Source organism: Miniopterus schreibersii (assembly GCF_964146895.1).
Source record: "Miniopterus schreibersii genome assembly, chromosome: 15".
Taxonomy (NCBI): Eukaryota; Metazoa; Chordata; class Mammalia; order Chiroptera; family Miniopteridae; genus Miniopterus; species Miniopterus schreibersii.
In genome coordinates, this window is record NC_138115.1 from 35356341 (window position 1) to 35379041 (window position 22701).

Below are 22701 nucleotides of genomic sequence, written 5' to 3' on the forward strand. Positions count from 1 at the left end.
AGGAGCAGTAGTCAGTCATTGATGACTGACAGTTGGTGCTTAAATTCCTCTGCTCCAACAGGGTGTGTGTGTTCCCTGCGGTCCCAGAGGTTCCCAGTGGGATCAAGTTCTAATTGCCTATCCTGGGATCTTGGCGACGCATACTTCATTGGCCGGCTCCCCTTCCCTGTGTCCTTGCCCCACTGTCTCCTAAAGATATTTACTTAGACAAATTGCTTATACTTAAACTTGTCTCAGGGCCTGCTTCTGGGGAGCCTTAACTGAGATGACTTTTTTCTTTACCAAGTATGTATACCATAGTAATAAATGGCACCTCGCCTGTAAGGGCATTCAGTTATACTACAACACCAGTAATCTGGGGTCTATTAATCTAGCAGTGAAGCACTATGATATAGTCGTCAAAAACTCGGGCTGTAACGGCACACAGATCTGGATTAAAATCCTGACACTGCCACTTCGAACAAGTTATTTAATCTCTCAGAGCCTTAGTTTTCTCTTCTTTAAAATGGGGATAATAGTTTCTAAATTGTTGTCATAATTACTGAAATAAAATACATATGACAATTGTACCTATTCCATAGGGTTAGTACACATAAATGAGATGGAAGATGTACCATCTTAGCAGAGTGTCTGGAACACAGGAAAAACTCAGTAAAATGTTAACTGTAGGCCAATCTGATAGTAAGAAAACCTGAAAATGGGCTCCATTCTTGCTTCTAGCTAAACCTTGTTACATCCTGGTGCATTCACACCAAATTCAGTAAAACACCATTTTGAATTATAGATGTAATTATGTGTGTGCTAATCCTTTCCTTTTTTATATTCATACAAACACAACTTTACACACACACATAAATCTGATTTAAGAAGCTCATATTTTACTCGATGGCTTTTCATATTACTGAAGTATCTTATATCACCAAAGAGATTCAACCATGGGCTTTCCTTAAATAACATGCTTCTGTTTCTTTCATTAAACATAAAGTATCTGTCAGTTTACTGACTGCTACTATAAACTAAACTTTTCAGGGACATATCTATTGTATAAAGCAGGTCACACCTGTAGAAACTGTGCATACACACATATGCACAGTAAAAGTGAGTACATTATTGTAGGAAACCTAACAAGTAAAATAAGGAACTCCCTTTGAGAGTTAAAAGTATGTAATTAAGCAAAATACGTAGCCCAAGATAAGCACGCAGTGGATTGAATTATCATGTCAAATTATAGGCTCTTCTGGGCATGATCATTAAGAGGCATTGTATCTTTGAAATTTATATTTATTTCACAGATCTACTCTATTTTATTCACCTAATCTATTTTAGTCATGACAGGATTATTTTATGTTTTATTTTTTTCAGATGGCAGTATATTCAGTATATTTAAATTCTACTTTATTGTGTGTGCTTTTTCTTTCAAAATGTTCTTTTGAGGGAGCAGAAGCAGACAGACTGTGTTCTAGGACATCCCTTCATTTAGAGACGAGTTTCTCCGGCATAAAAAAAGATTGGCTTCCAAACTGGTTAAATTGCTTCTTTTGTACAGTACAGTGACATGTTGTCTTGTGACAGTGGAACATGTGTTCTCATTTCAGAGGAGCTGTTCTGTGAAAAAGTTTTATTTAGCCCACGGAGCCAATCCCCGGATTTGGGGGTGTTAACGCCTTTCCATGTTAACAGATTTTTTTAAATCATCGTTATTGCCTCTGCTCCATCAGTTATAACACAGTTTAGTAGCAACCTTTCTTTAAAAAAAGATGTTTCTGAAAATAGAACAGTTGGCTAGACAGAAAAGAGATATCAACAAAAGTAGGTCTGCTGTTTGTGTTTTGCTCCCTGAATCACTTCTCAGTTTCACACATGTGTAAATGAACAGGGGTTGAGTGAGAATATTATCTGCCTGTCCTAACACAAACTATTATCCCATTTTATTAAGGAAACCAAATGATATAAAGACTGATTTGGTTTGAAAAATTCTTAAATGTTTCATTTTTGTTCCTACTGAGGAGTTTAACCAAATGTACTGGTTGGGTTTGTTTGCTTTTATTTTTTAAATCAGAGAAGTTTGGGTTCCAGAAGTAAGACTGCTTCAATTCAAATATCAATCGATGGGCCCAGGTGTCAATTCGGGCTCTAAAAGTATAGCTGACTCAGCTGAGAGGAAGCAGTGGCTTTATCGCAGGGTTTTGTTCCCCTCTATGCAGCAACTAAAACAAAAATTAGGTCATGCAATATTTACTCTCTGGGCAAAATAACATTTTTCAGCTGCTCAGACTTCCCACTAATTAGCAGGAATGACCAATATGGGACAAAGGGATAAGCCCCTCTAATTACTTCTTTGTCAAGCAGAAATATGACACCCTTTCAGAGCACAGCTTAGAAGACAGTGAAAAATAGCCAACACACAACCATTTGCATCCCTCAGTTGTCCATACCTGACAACACTTAGTTCAAATGCATATATGCGCACGGCTCTGCAGAAATCTCCATCCTGAGTATAAAGCTATGTTCAGCTGTCCCCTCTGCTTCTTGATTGTCCCTGTGTCTTCACTTTCTTCCTACAGTAGATATATATACACCAGTAATACTTTTAACACGCACAGTTGATTTGCTTTTGTGAGATCTCTTTAATCTTGGATAAGTTATCTTTATTCCTAAATCTTCTTCCATAGAAGATTAAACCAAGTTACCAAATCACACTTTATCACTTCCCCCATCCCCTCACTTAAAATTCTAGAGCAGAGCCTCCTACTCTGCGTCTCTGGACCTGACATTTATGAAAGGACTACAGAAGGCCTTGAAATGGATACAGAATCACGCGTATGTCCCCTCATGTACTTTGTTCTAAGAACAAGACCATGTTTTCCTCAGATTCACAAATGGGTGCAAAACTCCCCAAATTTTAAGAACTACTGTCACCTGGATTTTCTTCCTCTCATTTCTATTAGCTAGAAATGCTAATTTGTACCCATGACACCCCTAGGTTCTACCTAATACATTTAGTCACAACCTTCTTTTTCCATTATAATTCACTGCTGGTCTCATATTTTCTCTTAATAATTCTCAAAATTCTTTCAAAATTCTCTCAAAATTCTTTCTGAATTTTGTGATTTCTCTGCTCCAATGTAAGTAACAGTAGAAAGGGGGAGAAAAGAGGTATTGTGCACTAAACCTCTGCCAGCAACAGTGGTTGGCATTTTCTTCATGTGGCAACTCATTTAATCCCACTGCAACCCTACAAGTTAAATAGTAACTCTGTTTTCACACATGAGAAAAGTGAAGCCAGAAGAAGTTAGTCATTCCTGCATCCTATAAATGGAAGAGTGCACATTTAAATCTGTGTTCAAATCTAGAGTTACTCCTTTACAAAACCATTACCGATGACGTAAACGGTCACAGGCTGCTAATGGCATCATCTTTTATAACGTATAATGTAACATTTTATAATTTTTCTCTATCATCCAAAAATACAGTCATTATACTTTGTGACTAAATCTAGTACAAATTTACAAATGTGTGTATGTTGCTGTATTGCATCAATGTTCTATTGTCTCATACTATCAGAGGGCAAGAACCATTGATCCATTCATTAATTTGCTCACTTTTTAAAATAACATTTATTAAATTATTTTGTTGTCCGGTGCTTTGCTGGGCTCTGGAATAGTGGTTCTAAATTCTATCTTCATGTTAGAGTCTACTGGGGAACTTTAAAAAGAAACACCCATACCTGGGTGTGGCACCCGAAATTCTGATTCAGTTCATTGGAGGTGACACCTGGGCAGTGTATTTTTTAAAAGCTTTTCTAGCTGCAGCTAATGTTGAGAATCATTATTCTAGAGGAGTGGTTTTCAAGGCACAGTCCCTTAAATCCGCAACATCAGCATCATGTGGGAACCTCTTCCAAGGGCAAGTTCTCAGCCCATCTCTCCAGCCTCCCTGTGTGCTGTCCAGAAACTCCAGGGAGAGGACCTGGCCAGCTAGCTCTGTTCAACAAGCCCACTGGATGTTTCTGAGGCAAGATCAAGGCTGAGAAACACTTCTCTAGGAACATGGGATAAATAGGCACAGTACTTGCTACTAAGCATTTCTCCTTGGTCTCAAGGAATTTCCAGTGTTTCAGATTTTCATTTAAATTACCTAGTACAGTTCCATAATTTCTACCTTTCGTTGATAATGACAGGATTATTACTACTTAAAGAGTATAATGACTTTTCATCCCTTCTTGGGCAGCCATCAAATGAAGTGTTTATAAGAAAGTAGCGGTCAGTGAATAACATCCCTTAATAAAAGTCCGATGAACCCTGTAGGTTGAACTGAACTGTCAGTGTTTTGTCACACACACATACGGAGAGGGGAAGAGTGAGAGTACTTTCAAATATAATATCTTAAAAGACAAATAGCTCTAATAAAGGATCTAAAGTGATCTTTGTGTTGTGTTTCCATTCTATTATTATTATTATACTTAATATTTCCCATCTTTATTTAATATTGCTTTTTTACAGATATGTGACAGTATAATTGACATGTAATAAACTGCACATATTTAAATCGCTCAATGTGACAAGTTTTGACACATACATACACCAGTATGAAACAGGTGTAGGGAGGGGCGCCCAATACTATTGCAGGTACCTCTTATTTGTGCAGTTTTCCTCTCTATCCCCAAATAGTAGAATGAGATTGCAGAAAAGGCTTCGTTAGGAAGGTAACATGAGCTAAGAGTTGGAAGACAACTAGATATCAGCCCGAGTGAACAGGGAAATGTTGTACAGGATAGAAATAAACCCATCTCGCCTGTCTGAAGTCTAGATTCTTGTGATCGTTGCTATTTATCATCATGTAGGGTTTAAAAATATGTATTTGACACAGCAGTCATTTATCCGAAGAAACCCGAAACACTAATTCCAAAGAATGTATGCACCCCTATGTTCATTGCAACATTATTTACAGTAGCCAAGATCTGGAAACAGCCCACGTGGCCATCAGTAGACGAGTGAATAACAAAGTTGTGGCACATATACACCATGGAATACTACTCAGCCATAAAAAAAAGAAGAAAATCTTACCATTTGTGACAGCATAGATGGACCTGGAAATCATTATGCTAAGTGAAATAAGCAAGTCAGAAAGACAAATACCATATGATCTCAACTTATATGTGGAATCTAATCAACAAAATAATTTAACACACAAAATAGAAACAGAAGCATAGATACACAGAACGGACTGACAGCTGTCAGAGGGGAGGGCGGTTGGAGGGCCAGGTGAAAAAAGGTGAGGGATTAAATACATATATATATATTATATATATTATATATATGACACATAGACACAGAGCAGTACGTTGATGGCCGGAGGGAAGGGGGCAGGGGGATGGGGAAAGGTGGAAGTGGGCAGAGGAGGGATAAATGGGGACAGAAGGAGACTTGCCTTTGGGTGGTGAGCACAGGACACAGTGTGCAGATGATGTTTTATTGAGTTGTACACTTCAAACCTATATGATTTCATTAACCAATGTCACCCCAATAAATTCAACAAAACAATGGGAAAAAATCTGTACTTGGCTGTTTTGTTTCTTAAAATTCTAATTGAGAAATGAGCTTTACCACTGAGATATACAGCACAGTTACTGAGAGTAGCAATGCTGTTTGCAGTCTCCACAGGTAGTTCCTTGCATTACAGTCGCCTGTTTAGCTTTGACCATGGATCGGCTCTTGAATGCCTGTTTCTCTTCTATGTGTATTATACAAAACAGTTGCATAAAAGTGATATTTTTGCTGCTAAAGCAATGCAATATAATCCTTGCCTTTTCCTTTTAACTCCCTTCTTTCCCCTAAACAAATTTGGACCTCCCCTAAACGTTCCTTATCATTAGCACCACGTGTTAATACCGGGCCTTACCTGTGGGGCTTAGGTTCTCGCTCTTTCTCCTGCCGCAGGCTGGCTCCACGAGCTGGGGAAGAGGCTGGAGTCTCCCTACTACGGCAACAACACCCTGGGGGGCCCGTCCATCCGGAGTGCCTACATCGCAGCGCTGTACTTCACCCTCAGCAGCCTCACCAGCGTTGGGTTTGGGAACGTCTCTGCTAATACCGATGCAGAAAAGATCTTCTCCATCTGCACCATGCTGATTGGTGGTAAGGGAGATTCTTCTTTTATACCAAGAGGGGGAACGAGTGTCCGCCAAACTGTTGCTCTCTCCTAAAACATAATAGAGATATATTGGTTTACACTGGAAGAGTCCAAAAGCACTATTTAAGGGATCAGTGACAAACATCGTCACATACATAAAGATTAGCAATGAAAGTCTGTGATGTCGAAGAATTCCATTTTCTGCACAGATGAAGAGGGAACCATTTACCTGATGGTGGGTTTCTAAAGGGCAGGCACTTTGTTTACTCGCCATACTATTTACCCCTAGTGTTTGTGAATGATGTGAGTCTAAATTGCAGGTATATGCTTAAAACTCCATGTTATAGTCCCAAAGAGGTCCGTCTTGTCAAATGTTATTAATGCTAATATAGTAAGTTAAGGATGTTTGATAGATCACTTAGTTAAAAATAAAACAACGAAAAACATCAATACAATAATAATAAATAGTTACCATGAATTAATTGCTCTATGCTCTATTCTCTGTGCTAAATGATTCAGTAACAATACTCTAAGTGGTTCTTATGGTAAATCGAAGGGTTTAGCACCATTATCATCCCATTTATCGAATAGACAAGCTGCTATACTATTGTGTCTGAAGTCCGAATACACCTCCTGTACCCTGCTTTGGGCTCTGCAGAGCTCATTTTTCTTTGCCGGCCAATTTCAGTTACTTCTGCCAACTGGGGGCGCCAGAGAGAGACTGAAAAGCTGGAGGAAGGGAGAAGGGGCTCCCTGACTGTGATATGTATGATGTATCTTCTGTCGGTGGCAGGCCGCCTCAATCAGCAGCGAATGGTTCCAGCCTTCAGTCTTTTCAGACACCCCCAGTGTCATTGGGCCTTCTTGGAGCCCCCTGCATCTGTTGGGGGTGCCCCACATCCAAAATCAGAGCCCTGGCTCCTTGTGGCTCCTCACAGCTCTTCCCCTGGGCTTCTATGCTTTGATAACCCCATTCTTGCCTTTGTTTACCCAGCCCCAAGGGCAGAGGCTCCTTCCTGCAGTTATTACAGCCACGTTTCCTCTCTACTCTCATTTTGCTCAGTCATCCTCCCCATGCCAGGGAAACCAACTCTCGACAGTAGATTCCCTCTGTTGAAATATTTAGTATAATTGATTCTCATATTATCCACATTTTTCAGATGATGACCCTAAAGCCTGGAGAAATAAAGTAACTTTCCCAATGCTTTACAGCCAGTAGGTAACAAAGCAAGGTGTGGACCCAGAATAATACTTACCTCTGTCTTTAAATACATAAATGGGAAATGACTGAGCTATCAGGCTGCTGCTGTGGAGTAGTAGGAGATGTGGATGTCTACCTAGATCAAGTAAGCATTCTTCTTAGACCAGTGTTCTGTTAGTATTTGCTGCCCCACAGTATTTCCCCCAAAGCCTGTTAATTTATGTACTCTTCCTGGCTTTAATCCCAGGTATTGCTTCAAGTTTTGAGCCTTATAATAAGGGATGGTTCCTACCAGCTTCCCTGCTTTAAGCAATGAGTGATCCAGCCCGTGGTGAAATCAAAAAAACATGAAGCGGAACCTTCCCTCAAGGAGCTTGTGATCCGACTTGGAACAAAGAGGCTGAAATATGTGGAAAGAGATTTAAGAATACCAGGCAGTAAATGCTAAGTGCCAAATCAGTTAGGAAGTTCAGAAGCAGTGAGAAACAAGGGCCAGGGGTCGGAAGAATTTCTTGGAAAGGCAGTGCTCGTGGCAGAGTTGCTGAAGTAGCACATTGGGGCTGCAGCAATTGTAACAGGCTCTTGGCTGATGTAGAGCAGTAACAGCCTGGGGAGCAGAGAACAGCAATTCTCATTTTCAGAAGAGCTACCATGTGCCAGACCCTGTGGCGGCTGTTTTAGACCCAGTATTATGACATACGTAATTGCCATTCTTCTTCATGGCCCATTTTTCAGCCTAGAGAAATGACAAGCATTTTTCAAATATACAGTCTATACTTATTTAATATTTGCCCATGTTTCTTCTATTCCTGATGGAAATTTTGGGAAACACTCAAATGCTTAAGGCTTAACCTACTAATTTGACATTAGAAGAATCTGCTAGATAATTGAACTTACTCTCTATTGATCCACCTACTATATTGTGAGTGGTTCTGAATCATAAGCTGTTAAGGGGTAACAGTTTATGATTGAGAACCTGCTGCTCACTGAAAATAGAAGCTATGCTGGTCACAAGGCCTAAAGTTATGGGAAATAATTAGAGAAGGTCACTTTGTCACTTGTTAAATGTTTATTGAACAAATTATCCTGGTGTAAAACCAGTGCTCATTTGTAAGTGGCGTCACTAATAATTATAAAATAAAATTTCAAAAGATTAAAAAACCAGAGTAGAAATTAATCTTTGAAATGTGCAATACTACTACATAGGAAACTACAAACAGTGAGAAAATTTACTAATGGTTTAAAATAATGGAAGGATATGCAATGGTGATGGTTTTAGGACTCAGTATTATAAAGATACTAATTGTATCCAAATTAATTTAAAGATTCACAGCAGTCAGAATAAAAATCCCAGGAGATGTGTGTTTGTGTATATTCATGTGTGTGTTTGAACAATGACAAGCTATTTCTAGAAATACAGGGCTAAAACTAGCCAAGGAAATCATCAAGAACACACTTGGAGGATTTGTGCTACAAATATCAAGATGTATTAGAAAGCTACAGTAATAAAGTATGGTGTTGGCGCAGAATAGACAAATAGGCCAATGGAATACAAGATAGTGCAGAATCAGGCCCACACACATATGTTCACTTTATTTATAACACAGGTGACACTGCAGTGCGAAGGGAAATGATGATACTCTCAATAAATGTTACTGGGTCAAATGTACATTAAACTCTAAAAACTGTACAGTAAAATTAACTTCAGATAAGTTTTCATCTAAATGTGAAAGAGAAAACAATAAAGCTTCTAAAAGGTAATATAAGAGAGTAATTCTATGACTTTGGATTTGACAAAGGTTTCTTAAACATGACATAAAAAGCCCTAATCATAAAAGAAAGATTGCTAACTTGAACTTATATTTGTCAAAAGACATTATTAAGATTATTAAGAGTGTGAAGAGGCAAGCCACTGGATAGGAGAAGGTATTTGCAAACATCTGGCAAAGGACTCATGTCTTATCTATCATATATAAAGAACTTTTACAAATCAATAAAAAAAGAGCAGACAACCTCAAAATGCATAAAATCTTTTTAAAAGCACTTTAAATACAGGATTCCACTTTTGTAGGAGGGCTTGCAAAATTTATTAATTGAAATTACATAAATATCTAAAGAGAGGCTGGGATGGCAGAGAACATTCATCACCTTTTTGAAGGTCTCTGTTGGCAATAAAATACTAATCTGTTAAGGAGATTTGTGCTTTTGTTCTATAAAATGGTATCTAGGATTTTGTTTGTTCTACTCTGAAACTTCACCAGGGGTAAATCTGAATCAAAATGAAGTGAACTAAACTAATCTGCAAAATTCAAGAGGAGTTCACATACTTTAAATTGAAAAACAGAGGATTTTGAAGGGGAGGGGGAAAAAAACACAACCCTAATGAGTATTTTTAATATATCCACACTGGAAAAAATCGAGTGTTTGCTACGACAACTAAGAGAATTACAAAATAATTGTGAACCCACTCATTATCTCCCTCAAATTGAGGCAGTTGATGAATTTACTGGAGAGAAGTAAAAACACACTGTTTAAACATGAATTAAAAATTAAAAATTAGAAAAAAATTTACATATTTATTATAGGCATTTTTTTTCATTGAGCAAAGGAGGAAAGAATTGCCCATAACCGGCCATCAACGTGATCAGACTGTTGGTAAGATTCTGGTATGTACTTTCCTAGCTTAAAAAGTACACAGATATGAGCATAATTATGTCCTCACACATTTATATATTCGAAGTATAACTTAAAGTTTGAGAGTAGAAAATATAGATTTCTATATCTAAATAGACATAGACAGTAATCATACAAAAAGGTGCTCTACACATTCATGAGAGACATGCAGATTCAGATCAAAATTAGATGGCATTTACATTCACCAGAACGGTAGCTTAAAAACCCTGGCAACCCTAAGTGTTTGAGAGGATGTGGAACAGCTTAGCTTCTCCTACACTGTTGATGGGTACAAAAGTTTCGTCACTATCTACCAAAGCTGAGCATACCTGTTTTCTGTGCCTCTTACAATTCCACTTCGGACTGTATATCTAACAAAAGTACATTTATATAAAGACATATACATAGATACCCACAGTAGTAGTATTACAAGACTCTCAAACTGAAAATGTTCATTAATAGGGGAATAAATGAGTAACTTATGAAGTAATTAAATAGAGTACTATACAGCAGTGATTTTCAACCTTTTTCATCTCATTGCCCACATAAACGAATTACTAAAGTTCTGTGGCACACCAAAAAATATTTCTTTTTGCAGATCTGGGGGGAAAAAAGGTATAACTTTGATTCATTCACCCCAGGTGGCTGTCGTGTTGGCGGCTGTCACCTTTTTTTTTGGCCACCTAAGGGGAAAGAGGCCGGCGGCCCTGACCGGATAGCCAGGTAGCGCATGTTTTAAACATTCTTGCAGCGCCCCGGTTGAAAATCGCTGCTCGGCGGTAATGAGAATGAACGAGCTGTGACATCTGCAGCCGCGTGGGTAAATCTGACAAATTCAATGCTGAGCGGAGAAGCCAGTCACAACAATGTACATATTGTGTGATCTTATTTGGAGAAAGTTCAAAAATAGGCAAAGCTTCCTGATTGCTGTATAACCCGTAGCCGCGGTTCTCTTTCGTGCAGGACGGGTTAGTGGCTGTGACGGGGACACAAAGGAGGCCCCACGGTGCTGATAATACCGTTTATTCCCCTGGGGGGCAGTTACTCCATAGGTCTGTTCACTTGGAGAAATCTCAATGAGCTATACATTTAGCATTTGTCAAATTTCTCAGTAAAATTATAATAGGTGAGCTAAATAACATACCCCTCAGGTGTGGGATGAGACGGTGGGTAGCAGTGAGCTGAGTTCTCACCTTTCATGTCAGGTTGTTTTTAGGCATTGTCTAAAAATAATAAGTCAAGCAGTAAAGTCATAGAAGTAAAAGCATATTGTCTAAGTTAGTGGCAATAATCCTAATGAGATTAAAATGGATAATTTTTGGAGAGTGCGGTGAAGGTGAAGGAATGGGTTTGGGGCTGAACCGTTCACCATAAATTGTCTACGCTATTGCTTATGATTATAAAACTTCTTACAGAAATTATCAAACTACCAGAAGTTCACTTCAGTTTCATAAATATTTATAGCTCACTTGGATTATGCAGGTGCTGTGCGGAATGCTGCAGAAACAAAGATGACGAAGGCGTGACACTTTCCTTCTAGGAGTTCACGGTTTAGTAATGGAAATAGATGCTTAGGAGACAGTGTTCTTTCTTTTTCCATTTTAATTTTAATTTTTTCTTTTATAATGCACGTTTTTAAAAGACTAGAAGAAACACACACACAAATAAAATTACATATAATCCCACCAACAAAAGATAGTCTTTTCAGTCTTTTTATACTAATATGCCTCTATTTTCCGAAATACTTATATCAACTATGCATGTCATTTTTGCCACCAGACAAAATATATTGAGAACATTTTCCCATGTCTTTAAGAGTTCTTTTATTATACTTAGTAACGACAGCCTAATAGTCACCTAATGACTTAGCTCCAGTCAGTGGGACCATCAACTCAACCTCCGAGGTTAGATAAAGCTTCCCAGTGAAGAAAACACATCACTGAGGACATGTCCAGTGTCAATGAGGCGTTGTTGCCCTGAGAGAGGTAGAGTGAAACTCAATGGTCAAGGTTTGCCTTACATCCACTCATCCTATATATGTTATCCTGACATAATTTCATTGGGCCCATATGGGCTGTGGTGCTCACAAATTCGGGCTGTTTTTAAGATGTCTTTAACACTGCCATTTAAAATCACCATTTAGGAAATTGTTCTCACTCTGTTTTCTCTGCCATCTGCCATCCATAATCCAGTGTACTTGTAGCAAGGAGTGGAAAATTCCAGGGCAGTGAGTAGGTGGGAGAGAAAGGGCGGTCAGCTAAGATTACCCAAAGCCTGAACTCTGGTCTCCTTTCATAATAGCAGAAAACAAGTCCCTATGTAGAATCCCAAGACGCTGCCAAGTATTTGGCTAAAAAAATCAGCAACGAGGGCCATACATAGTTTGCCAACTCCTGATCTATTCTATAGTGTACATTTCCAAATATCACCATTTGTTTGAATCATGTCCTTTGTAGCTATCCCCTCAGTTTCCTGCACTGCGCTGAACTGTCATGTATCTTTAACCTAGAATGGTTCTTTAGTCTTTCCTTGACTTCCATGACCTAGACACTTTTGAAGATTACAAGATATTTGTAGAAGGTCCTTCAATTTGAGTTTGTCCCATTTTTCTCATAAATAAATCCAGGTTATTCACTTCTGTCAGGAGACCACTTTCAATGAGTAATATCAAAGTAATATGTTTGTCTGATTATTGGTGATGCTGACTTGGACCACTTATCTGCCAGACTTTTCCCACTGTTAAGTCAGTTGCCTTTCTCTGCCTCAATTAAGAATTTGTGAAGAGGGGGGGAAAGAAATTAGCACTGATGTTATCCCTCAGGAGAGCAATATTGCCTCAAATCCAGAGAGGTGGGGAGAGAGGGGGAGGGAGGAGAAGGGAAGAAAAGGGGGGAAGGAAAAGCAGGAGGGGGAAGGGAACAGAGAAAGGGGGGGAGAGAGAGAGAGAAAGGAAGAGAGAGAGAGTCCTATAGGACTGTACTTGTTTACTTTCTTCTTAGATCCCAATTACTGAGGTTCCTTCAAAAACCTGATATTAAGATGAGACTTTACAAAATGTATTTCATATAAAACTCCTACACAAAGGAAAAGAGCCTCCCACAGACACAGCAGCAGGCCTACGCTGGTACTTTAAGAATTATACACATCAAATATGCCAGGAGTAAAAGGGAAACAATTTCCCGACTGACCTGGATAGAGAAGTTAGTTCTTGAGTCAAACTTTTCCTAGCAGATGGAATGATTTGGCCTGACACTTACGCACACTCTTTGCCAATGCGAAAATGATAAGCAGTGACAGAGAGGCAATAATAACTTTGGAAACCGAAAAACTGTGAGAGCTGGGGTTTTATTTTCCAACTACTTAAATTAGAAGTATTTTTCTATGTTGAAATGAGACTTTGAAATTATGGTGACTCAGACATAGACTAGCACTTACCAACAACACTTATGAATGCTACAATTAATCCAGTAATTCATTTTATTGATAGTGTACAATTAAGATGCTAAATGATCTGAACATATTACTTCTTTTACTTTAAGTGCTTTACACACATTATAATTAAGCAAAGCAAAGTTAAAATCATACACATAATTAAGGAAAGCAGTGTTAAAATAAATGAAATAAAATTGTTCTGGGTACTCAGTTTAATCTCCATAAAAGACAATTACATATTTTTACAGATGGCGGGGCTTCCAAGCACTGTGCTCATAAGTATATTAACGGAGCCTGAAATTGGTGTTTGATTTCTTCAACTTGGAACAGAATCAGTTCTTTTCTTTACTGAATATTTATCATAAATAGAAGTCTCTGCTTCCAAATAAAATACTTAAGCATCAAGACTCTTGTGTTTCTAAAACCATACAGAAGTATGAGACTCTATTTAGAATTCACCAAAAAAAAACATTCAACAACAAATTGTTAAGCAATATACATTTTTCCTGGGACACTTTTGGCCTGTTGGAAGGCATTTCATTTTTTAAATTTTAGGAAGAGTATATACTTATTTATACTTGCACATAGCAGGCACTTACTGAATATTTCTTGAATTTCTTTCATCAAGAAGTTATTTCCACCAAAAGCCACGCTTGGTTATTTAAGAGTTTGCTGAAAACCTTAAATCTGAGTACTTTTCCCCAAATTTTACTCTGTTGACCATGTTAAAAATTCATGATAACCCTTTTCATAAAAATTAACATAAATTCATCACCCACTGTTTTTCACACAAATATTAGGCACTTTAAATATATATATATTAACTTTTTAAATTTATTTTTTAATTGCAGTTGACATTCAATATTATGTAAGGTTCAGCATAGTGGTTAGACATTTGTATAACTTACAAAATGTTTCCTCCAGTGAATCTAGTGCCCACCTGGTGCCACACATAATTCCAGTAATATCCACTGTGTTCCCCAGGCTTTACTTCACATCCTTGAGACTGGTTTTATAACTGGCAATCTGTACTTTTTCATCCCTTTCACCGTTTTCACCTTTTAAAGCTAAAATAACTTTATGAGTAAGATACGATTATGCCCATTTACATATAAGGGAACTGAGTCTCCACTGGAATTATGTATCCTGCCCAGTGCACAACAATTAGAAAGTACCAAAGTCAGAATTCATATCTGCGGGTGTCTGATTCTGAAGTCTGTATTTTCTCTGCAACATTATATTGCCTCCTGTATATCTATCCTAAGTGTAGCCCTATTCTACTAATTTCCCAAAATATTGAGGCCTTCCTTATTATTATTGGGTGACTTTATACACACAGTGCCCATGTTTCCCATAGAGAGATGATGATATATAACCTGGTAACGGATTTTAATTCCAGTGTGAGATTAGGTTGAAATTAGTATGCCAGTAGTTACTAATTTCTGGTAAATGTATGGAAAAAGGAATTTGAATTGGCTCTATCCTGCAATATGCAGCAGGATAGATACAATAGCATGCTGACCTATTTGCATAATGTGTCCATTCTGATGCTAAGAAACTTTATTTTAATTTTCACCCGAGAATATGTTTTTATTGATTTTTTTTTTGAGAGAGAGAGGAAGGGAGAGAGAGACACACAGAGAGAAACATCAACCAATTGCTTCCCGTTCTCACCCCAACTGAGATCAAACCAGCAACCTAGGTATGTGCCCTGACTGGGAATCGAACCCACAACCTTTTGTTGTACAGGACAAAGCTCCAACCAACTGGGCCACCTGGCCAAGACGATGCTAAGAAACTTTCAACGTAACTCCTTGGACATTGAGATTTGGGTACAGGGACAACTTGATAGATCCTAATAGACAAACTAGTCAATTTTCAGTTTGGGGGTGGTTTTTGTTTGTTTTTATTTTGCTTTCTTTGTATGCTTACCAAAAACTGCTAAAACTGATTCTTTCACCCGTCCCCTGAGCTTCTTACCTCACTGTCAGTCCCATCCCAAGATGGAGATAGGACTAAAATCTGAATGTCCCTGAGAATTGGTCTTCTCGTAAATGTAAGTACATCATCTCCCAGGGTCTCAGCCCCAGGTGCTCCAAGGCCTTCCCGGGCTTTCTGCTGGTGTCTGCATAGGCCATTCCATAGTCAGCTAATGATTCTTTAGGGCGAATCCCTGCACACCTTTCGTGACTTCAAGACATCTGACCACTGCCCCCTGCAGGCCACTGCTGGAAAGTGAAGCCCCTCTGCTCTCTCTACTTGTTTACAGTAGCAAACCCATCCCCCACCCCCATGCACCCTCAAATTCTGGGGAACAAAGTCTTCTATCTCATCACACTCTGGTAGTGGTTTCAGGAAGGGGAAGACTCTGCGAGGAAGTAGGTATTAAATACTACCTGACCCAGAAACCTCATCAACACAGGAATCACATATCTATGTACCACCCAGCTCTTCTCAGGACGACAGCTGTGACTAAAGAACGCCTGGTTTTCTCTGTGACTTCACTCGTTCCTCGATGGTCTCAGGTTTCCTGATATCCCCCTTAAAATTAAAGTGACTGTGGAGCTGGGATGAGGCCGGGGGTTGGAGCAATATTCATCTCAGCTGCGGTTTGTTGTAATTGAGGAAATACTCAGTTACATTCTAACAACTTTCTCAGTACCTTTAGTAATGCAAATACCATATTTAATAGCTTAAAGCTAATTTTAAATGATGGCTTTGGGGAAGAGACTAATATTCCTATAAAGGCTAACCGGTTACAATAGCCTTATTTTTTAAATGTATTTGTTATTACAATAAAAATATATTAAACTATAACTTTATGGTTAATTTTATCATTAAAACCCTCATCATAGCTATTAAACTATACATAACTATTAAAACAATACAGACATGAGTAAAGTACAAAATAAAATTTCTCATAGCCAGAATGGCAGCTAACACATTAAGTGTGGGTCAACGGGGCCTATTTTACATAGTATCAAGGTGTTTTCTTTTTATATTTTTACTCTGATCAAGCCATATGGAATCAAAATGACGACATGGAGATGCATCCTGTGACAAAGTGAACACACCAAAATGCTCATATCAAAAGAGCTGTACCAACGTGGCCACATAAACGTACTCTGCTCTAATTTAGGATATATAGACTGTGAAGATAGACTTATGGCGTGAGCTCCTCCATCATATACCCCTCCATTATATATTGTGCTCTCTGCAGCCTTGATGCATGCCTTGGTGTTTGGAAACGTGACAGCAATCATACAGAGGATGTACTCCAGATGGTCCCTCTATCACACTAGGACTAAGGATCTGAAGGATTTCATACGTGTCCATCACCTCCCCCAGCAGCTCAAGCAGAGGATGCTCGAATATTTCCAAACAACCTGGTCAGTCAACAATGGAATAGATTCAAATGAGGTAATGTTCATTTCTCATGTTGACGTTTTCAGGCAGAAAGCACACATTCTAAGGTAAAAAGCAAGGTGCTGTCATGTAGGTCTCAGAAGCGAAGACCACACCTACCAACTCCTTTATCTCTTTATTTTTTTAATCCCTCTAGAAATCCAACCCATCTTCCTCCATCTGCTTTGGCTTGTGTTTCCATGATGCTACTTTGGCTTGACCGGTGATTTATATTAACTTGCTACGCTGGTCAATCAGGTGGACTTATTTTCATTCTTTTTAACCTGCTTTGAGAGGAACCAATTCTAATTGCAGTTGAATGGTGTAATCTTGGAATACGAGTTGGGGCAAAAGTAGGCTTATAGTTGTTCCTATAGCAAATAATACAATAATTGACAAATAATACTACAAGAATAAACTGTGTTTCACATACTCACAACTATAAACCTACTTTTGTTCCACCCTGCATTAGATTAATCAAGTGAATGTTTGCATTTAAAACCAACAAAGTAAAAAAAAAAAAAAAAAGAAAGAAAATGTTTTTCAGCAAAGATGTTAGCTGTGGACTTCCAGAAACACCCCAGACCACCACTGTAAAAAAATTACCATGTGAATCAAGCAACCATTCTACCAACCCAGGAATCACCATTTTTCATGTGATTATTTGGTTTCTCCTCTCTTCGTATAATCTTGACACCAGAGGGTCCACACCCCATACCTTCTGCCTGGAGTTGGGTCTTTGTGAGAAGCAAGTCCCAATGAGCTACATGCTTTCATTCCAGAGTCTTTTATTAATTTATGCTCTTTCCCCAGGCTTCTTATCAGCTCCTTATTTAGTAGCACAGACCTGAGGTCACTGTCCTTGAAAACCTCTCAGGACTATACACACAGATACTTCCTCTTCTATACTCTGGTTGGTCAAACAATGGGAAGAACATCCTGTTGTCTTGCAAAGTAAATACACTAGACTAGACTTACCCCAACTTGATTGCCTCTCTCATCTTTTCTGACAGCTTCTGAAGGACTTTCCAGATGAGCTGCGTTCAGACATCACTATGCACTTGAACAAGGAAATCTTACAGTTGTCCCTTTTTGAGTGCGCCAGCCGGGGCTGCCTCAGGTCCCTGTCTCTACACATTAAAACTTCTTTCTGTGCTCCGGGGGAGTATCTGCTGCGTCAAGGAGATGCTTTGCAGGCCATCTACTTTGTATGCTCGGGCTCCATGGAAGTTCTTAAAGACAGCATGGTGCTGGCCATTCTTGGTAGGTCAAAGTCGAAAACTCCATAAAATTCTCCTCTAGAGCATAGGTTAAAGAGATGAAAGGGGGGATGCTCCACAGACTAGGAAAATTATGGCTGCATATGTATTTTTGTGGAGAATCAACTCAGAGAAGAACATGAACATTAAGTTTTATCTGTGCTAGAAATGATGCAAAAATGATTATGCCTTAAGAATAGGCTCTCGTGAAAATCATTATGTTTAGTTTTCCTGCCTCTAAGCCATGCCTGTTATTCTATATAATCACTGTAAACCTGCAATCTCTGGATTCTAGCTAGTGAGCTGCAGGGCAGATTATAATTTGGAAGAAAGAAGAAAACTAGTATCTATTGGATCCCTAATATGAACTGGGTGTTTTATGTCTATTGTCCAATTTAACCTTGCAACCCTTTTAAGTGGGTGTGGTTATCCCCTAGTTGAAGGTGAAGAGATGGAGGCTAGTGAATGGTGAAATACCCACGTGCTTATTGCTTCATGTTGACATCAGTTTACCTCTTAGCAGGAGAAAGGTAGGGCTTGCCTTTCAAAGTTTTGGCTCAGTTCTTGACTCATCCCCAAACGTTTTACTCCTTAATATAAAGATATGGAATTAGCAACTCAAAGAGTTAATTACCAGCTTGGCAAGTTCATTATCAGCATTTGAGTGAGGCTCAGAATGGGTGTATTTTTTAAAAGAAAATTTGACACTCTTTCTGCCCACTTCTCAACTTTGTGAAGTTAAAGGCCAGTCATTCTATCATTCTGTGTTTCTAAATTAAAAGTGACAGTTATTTCTAAATTTGCTTCAAACACATAACTTTAATCATAAAATACTTTTCCATGTATTTCCTTAGTACCACTGTAAGTTACATAGCCTGCCTGTTGACATAGCCTGCTTTGGAAAGGGCCTGTGCTATAAGGTATTTATTTTTCCAGAACCTTATGGTTTGCTATACATGTAAGCAAAAATGATGCACCATTTTTAAACATATATGTGGATTTCTTCCATGATTGTGGTGGATTTTTAAATTTGGTAACTAGCAACAATTCCAGGAATGGAATATGAAGTCATTACCCATAACATTAGGGCACACTAGGTGCAAATTTGATGGCTTCTATGTAATAACCATTGTTCATAATACATAATTCAATTGGATTTTCTTATTTTTAAAAGATTCTAGTTACAGCTAAAAGATTTAATCCATTGCCTCTTGCATCTAGCCCCAATTTCTCCCGTAGATTTTATTTCCATGATTAACATTTTCACATATGTGCTTCTACCTTGTATTTGTCAAAAGTGATTTAAGTGCCCATTTCCATATGACCATTCTAAACATGAGTATGTGTTATTGGAACTAAACCCAAATAAAGATAATAAATTATTAATATTCTCTCCCTGTGGTTAACATCATTTCAATGGAGATTAACTGTTTTGCTTTCCCTGTGGTAATATTGTCTTATAGGGCCAATTCAAATCAATACTGACTTTGATAAACTTAAGCACAAGACTTCACATTTGATCTGTAAATACTTAATACATGGTCACTCTGCCAGCAAAATGAATTAATACATAATGTTGTGGGGAAGAGGTATCACCAAACAGCCGTCAAGCCAGAATTTACTCAAATAACTCCATTGTCCAATCAATACATGAAAGCATTCCATAATCTGAAGCCTGGGAGGCAGTTGACACAGGCATAGGGATTTGTTGCGGGGATAGAATTTGTTTGCCTTGTACACCTTCATTTCATGTCTCATTAATTGTGTTTTCCCACCAATTTCTTCATTGTTGTTTAAAAGAAAACGACAAAGCACCAATAAATGTACTCTTCACAGATGGCATTAATATGCCTAATTATAATTAAACCTAAGTTACCGCTCTAACCCGGATGGTTCACAAATGCATCTCCTCAACTTTTTTCCCCAATGAAAGAATAACTGATTAGCAAACATTAATAATAGAATTCTGGAAAATATAGACTGTAGTGGACCATAGATAACTTTCTGTTCTTTTAGAAATAAGGATACTGAAACCCAGAGTAATTAAGAAACATAGATCTAGGTCCTAAATCTAGACAGTAAGGAATCCACAAGACATTAAAATGATTGAGGGTGAGAACCACATTGTCAGTTAGCAGGGCCTGCTTGCCAGGGCTCAACCTGAGATCCCGGACATATGTCAGTACTTCATAAATATTCATTGAATGGATAAATAAACTAGAACCTTTCCTAGAATGCCAAGTTTGGCAAGATGTTGGTACTGTTTTTGTAGCTGGGGTCATTGTGGCTGAACAAGTCATGCTATGGTCGCTCAAGGTACGAAAGTACAACGACCCTATAGTTACTCTAGACACCAGTTGCTTAAAAGGACATGTCAATGCTCATGGCAGCAAGACAGTTAGTGCATCATGATAAATTTTCCTCATACATCCAAACGTAAAATGTTGCTGTAGTCAAGGTACCCTGGCTGTATTAACACCTTGCATCAGTACCCAACATTGTTTTTTTTGAGAAGCAATTTAGATTTCTAACAAAATATGCAAGAAGTAAAATTTCCAAGTTTAATGGTACTGGGGACAACCATGGGTCAAATGAATTCTTCAGCACCACGTGGCTGTTTATTCCCTGCTGTCTACACATAGAGATTTTACTTTTTTCTTCTGCCAAGTAGTCTCAATCTCAAGGTTTAAATCTAACATTGATTTGAAGATAATACCTAGATATAATTCAATAATTTTTAAACGCTCAATTTTATGATCAGCTATAAGTATTTATTAATAGCTTAGGTACTCATAGTTAATTTAGCATGTTTCCTTTTACTGTAAAATTCTGTAAAACAGACTTTTACTGAAGCCTACTCCATTCCAGGGACTTGGCTTCCAGAATTTCTGGACACAATAAAGATAAAAAATGTAAAGTTAAAAAATTAATTGAATGCAGGGCAGACGGAGGCAGTTTGTACTATAATATTTCAAAGGTATTATTCCCTTGGTGATTTTTGGTTGGTAAATTGTTGGCTGTTGTTTCCATATGAAATGGAGAAGGAAAATGACCATAAAAAAATAAAAACTAAAGCCTAGGCATGATGCTATGTGAAGACAAAGCAAAGAGGCAGAGGTTCTTAAGTTGCAGCCATGAACTTAATGCCACTGTCCCCTGTGAACTTGGTCGTATCACCTCAGCTTTTAGCCTAAATTTGACTGAGATTAGAATGGATTTTCTTTCCTATTTCTCATGTGGATGCTGAGTAGAATAATGGCTGTCTAAAAGAAATCTGAAGCTGTAATTAGCTTTTTGTTATCACTTGCATCTACGCTCACCTTCCTACTAAGTTAAACTGACTCAAATCAACTTAAAGATTTTAAAGGTTCAAATAAATTGTTCAATATATCTAATTAGCAAACTCAAGGAGCAGGCTAGTTCCCAGGCAGGTAAATTCCACCCTAAGACTGATAGGCTCGGGTATTATAGGTAAAATATCAAAGGTTTTGGAGGGCAGGAGCACAGACAACTTGGAAAAGTAGTGTTAGATTCTCCCTCCCTGCAGTGGCACAAATGACGAGCTTCTTTTTTTCTTTTGATGAAGAAAATGAAGTTTTTACACCATCACAGAGCTTTAGAACTAAGATGTGTTTTATATTCCTACATAGTAGTTTTCATCGTCCATAACCTCCAATGATTATCTTGCCTCCCAACTCTGAGAAAAGGGATAGAGGACACCTCTGCCCACATCACCTGTCCTGTAGACACATTTAGAGACAAATTAAATAAACTGAGTATGTTAGAAAGCTGATGGTCATGCTTATATTCTTTTCCAAAGTGCTGGAATCAAAATTATTAATATAACTCTTGATGGTCTTGCCTCAGAATCACAGAGACTTTTTACAGCAGAAAAGTCTGACCTGTTATTATTTCCATCGAACGGTTAAAGCAACCCTGACAAAACGTCAAATGGTTTGTCTAAAGTCATTTACCGAGTCCTGCGAGGGACCTGTCCGAAGCCCACCTATGACCTACAATTCCTCACTCCCTCTGGGTCCCCTAGCCTTTTTCTACCCCAGTCACCTCAACTGGGAACAGTTTTGCCCACCAGGGAACATTTGTCAATGTCTGAAGACATTTTGGGTTGTCACCACTGGGAATGGGGGATGTGAGGTGCTGCTAAACACCCTACTCTGTACAGAATACCAGCTCCCAGCAAAACAACATCAGTCCCCAGGTCTCAACACTACCAAGGCTGAGAAGAAACCCCAGCACCAGATAAAAGTTCCACTTCTTTTAATGTAACCTCGGAGGAATGAACAAACCGAGTTTCTGGCCCGAAGCTTGTTTTTCTTTAAAGTGACCTGTCTCTTTTTTCACCCTTTCAAGGAAAAGGGGATCTAATTGGAGCAAATCTATCAATTAAGGACCAAGTGATCAAGACCAATGCAGATGTGAAGGCTCTGACCTACTGTGATCTCCAGTGCATCATCCTCAAAGGACTCTTTGAAGTGCTGGACCTTTACCCCGAGTACGCCCACAAATTCGTGGAAGACATTCAGCATGACCTCACGTACAACCTTCGAGAAGGCCATGAGAGCGATGTAAGTCTCACTT

At 38.5% G+C, this 22701-nt stretch overlaps 1 protein-coding gene across 1 annotated transcript in view; it reads left to right on the plus strand.

Moving 5' to 3' along the window:
• Nucleotides 1-22701, plus strand: part of KCNH8 (potassium voltage-gated channel subfamily H member 8) — a 235979-nt gene that overhangs the window by 171115 nt on the left and 42163 nt on the right. Inside the window, exons 8-11 of the mRNA XM_081159504.1 lie at nt 5940-6137; nt 16659-16858; nt 17857-18106; nt 22474-22688. Coding sequence (XP_081015630.1) covers nt 5940-6137; nt 16659-16858; nt 17857-18106; nt 22474-22688 — 863 coding nt within the window. The remainder of the gene's footprint in view (nt 1-5939; nt 6138-16658; nt 16859-17856; nt 18107-22473; nt 22689-22701) is intronic.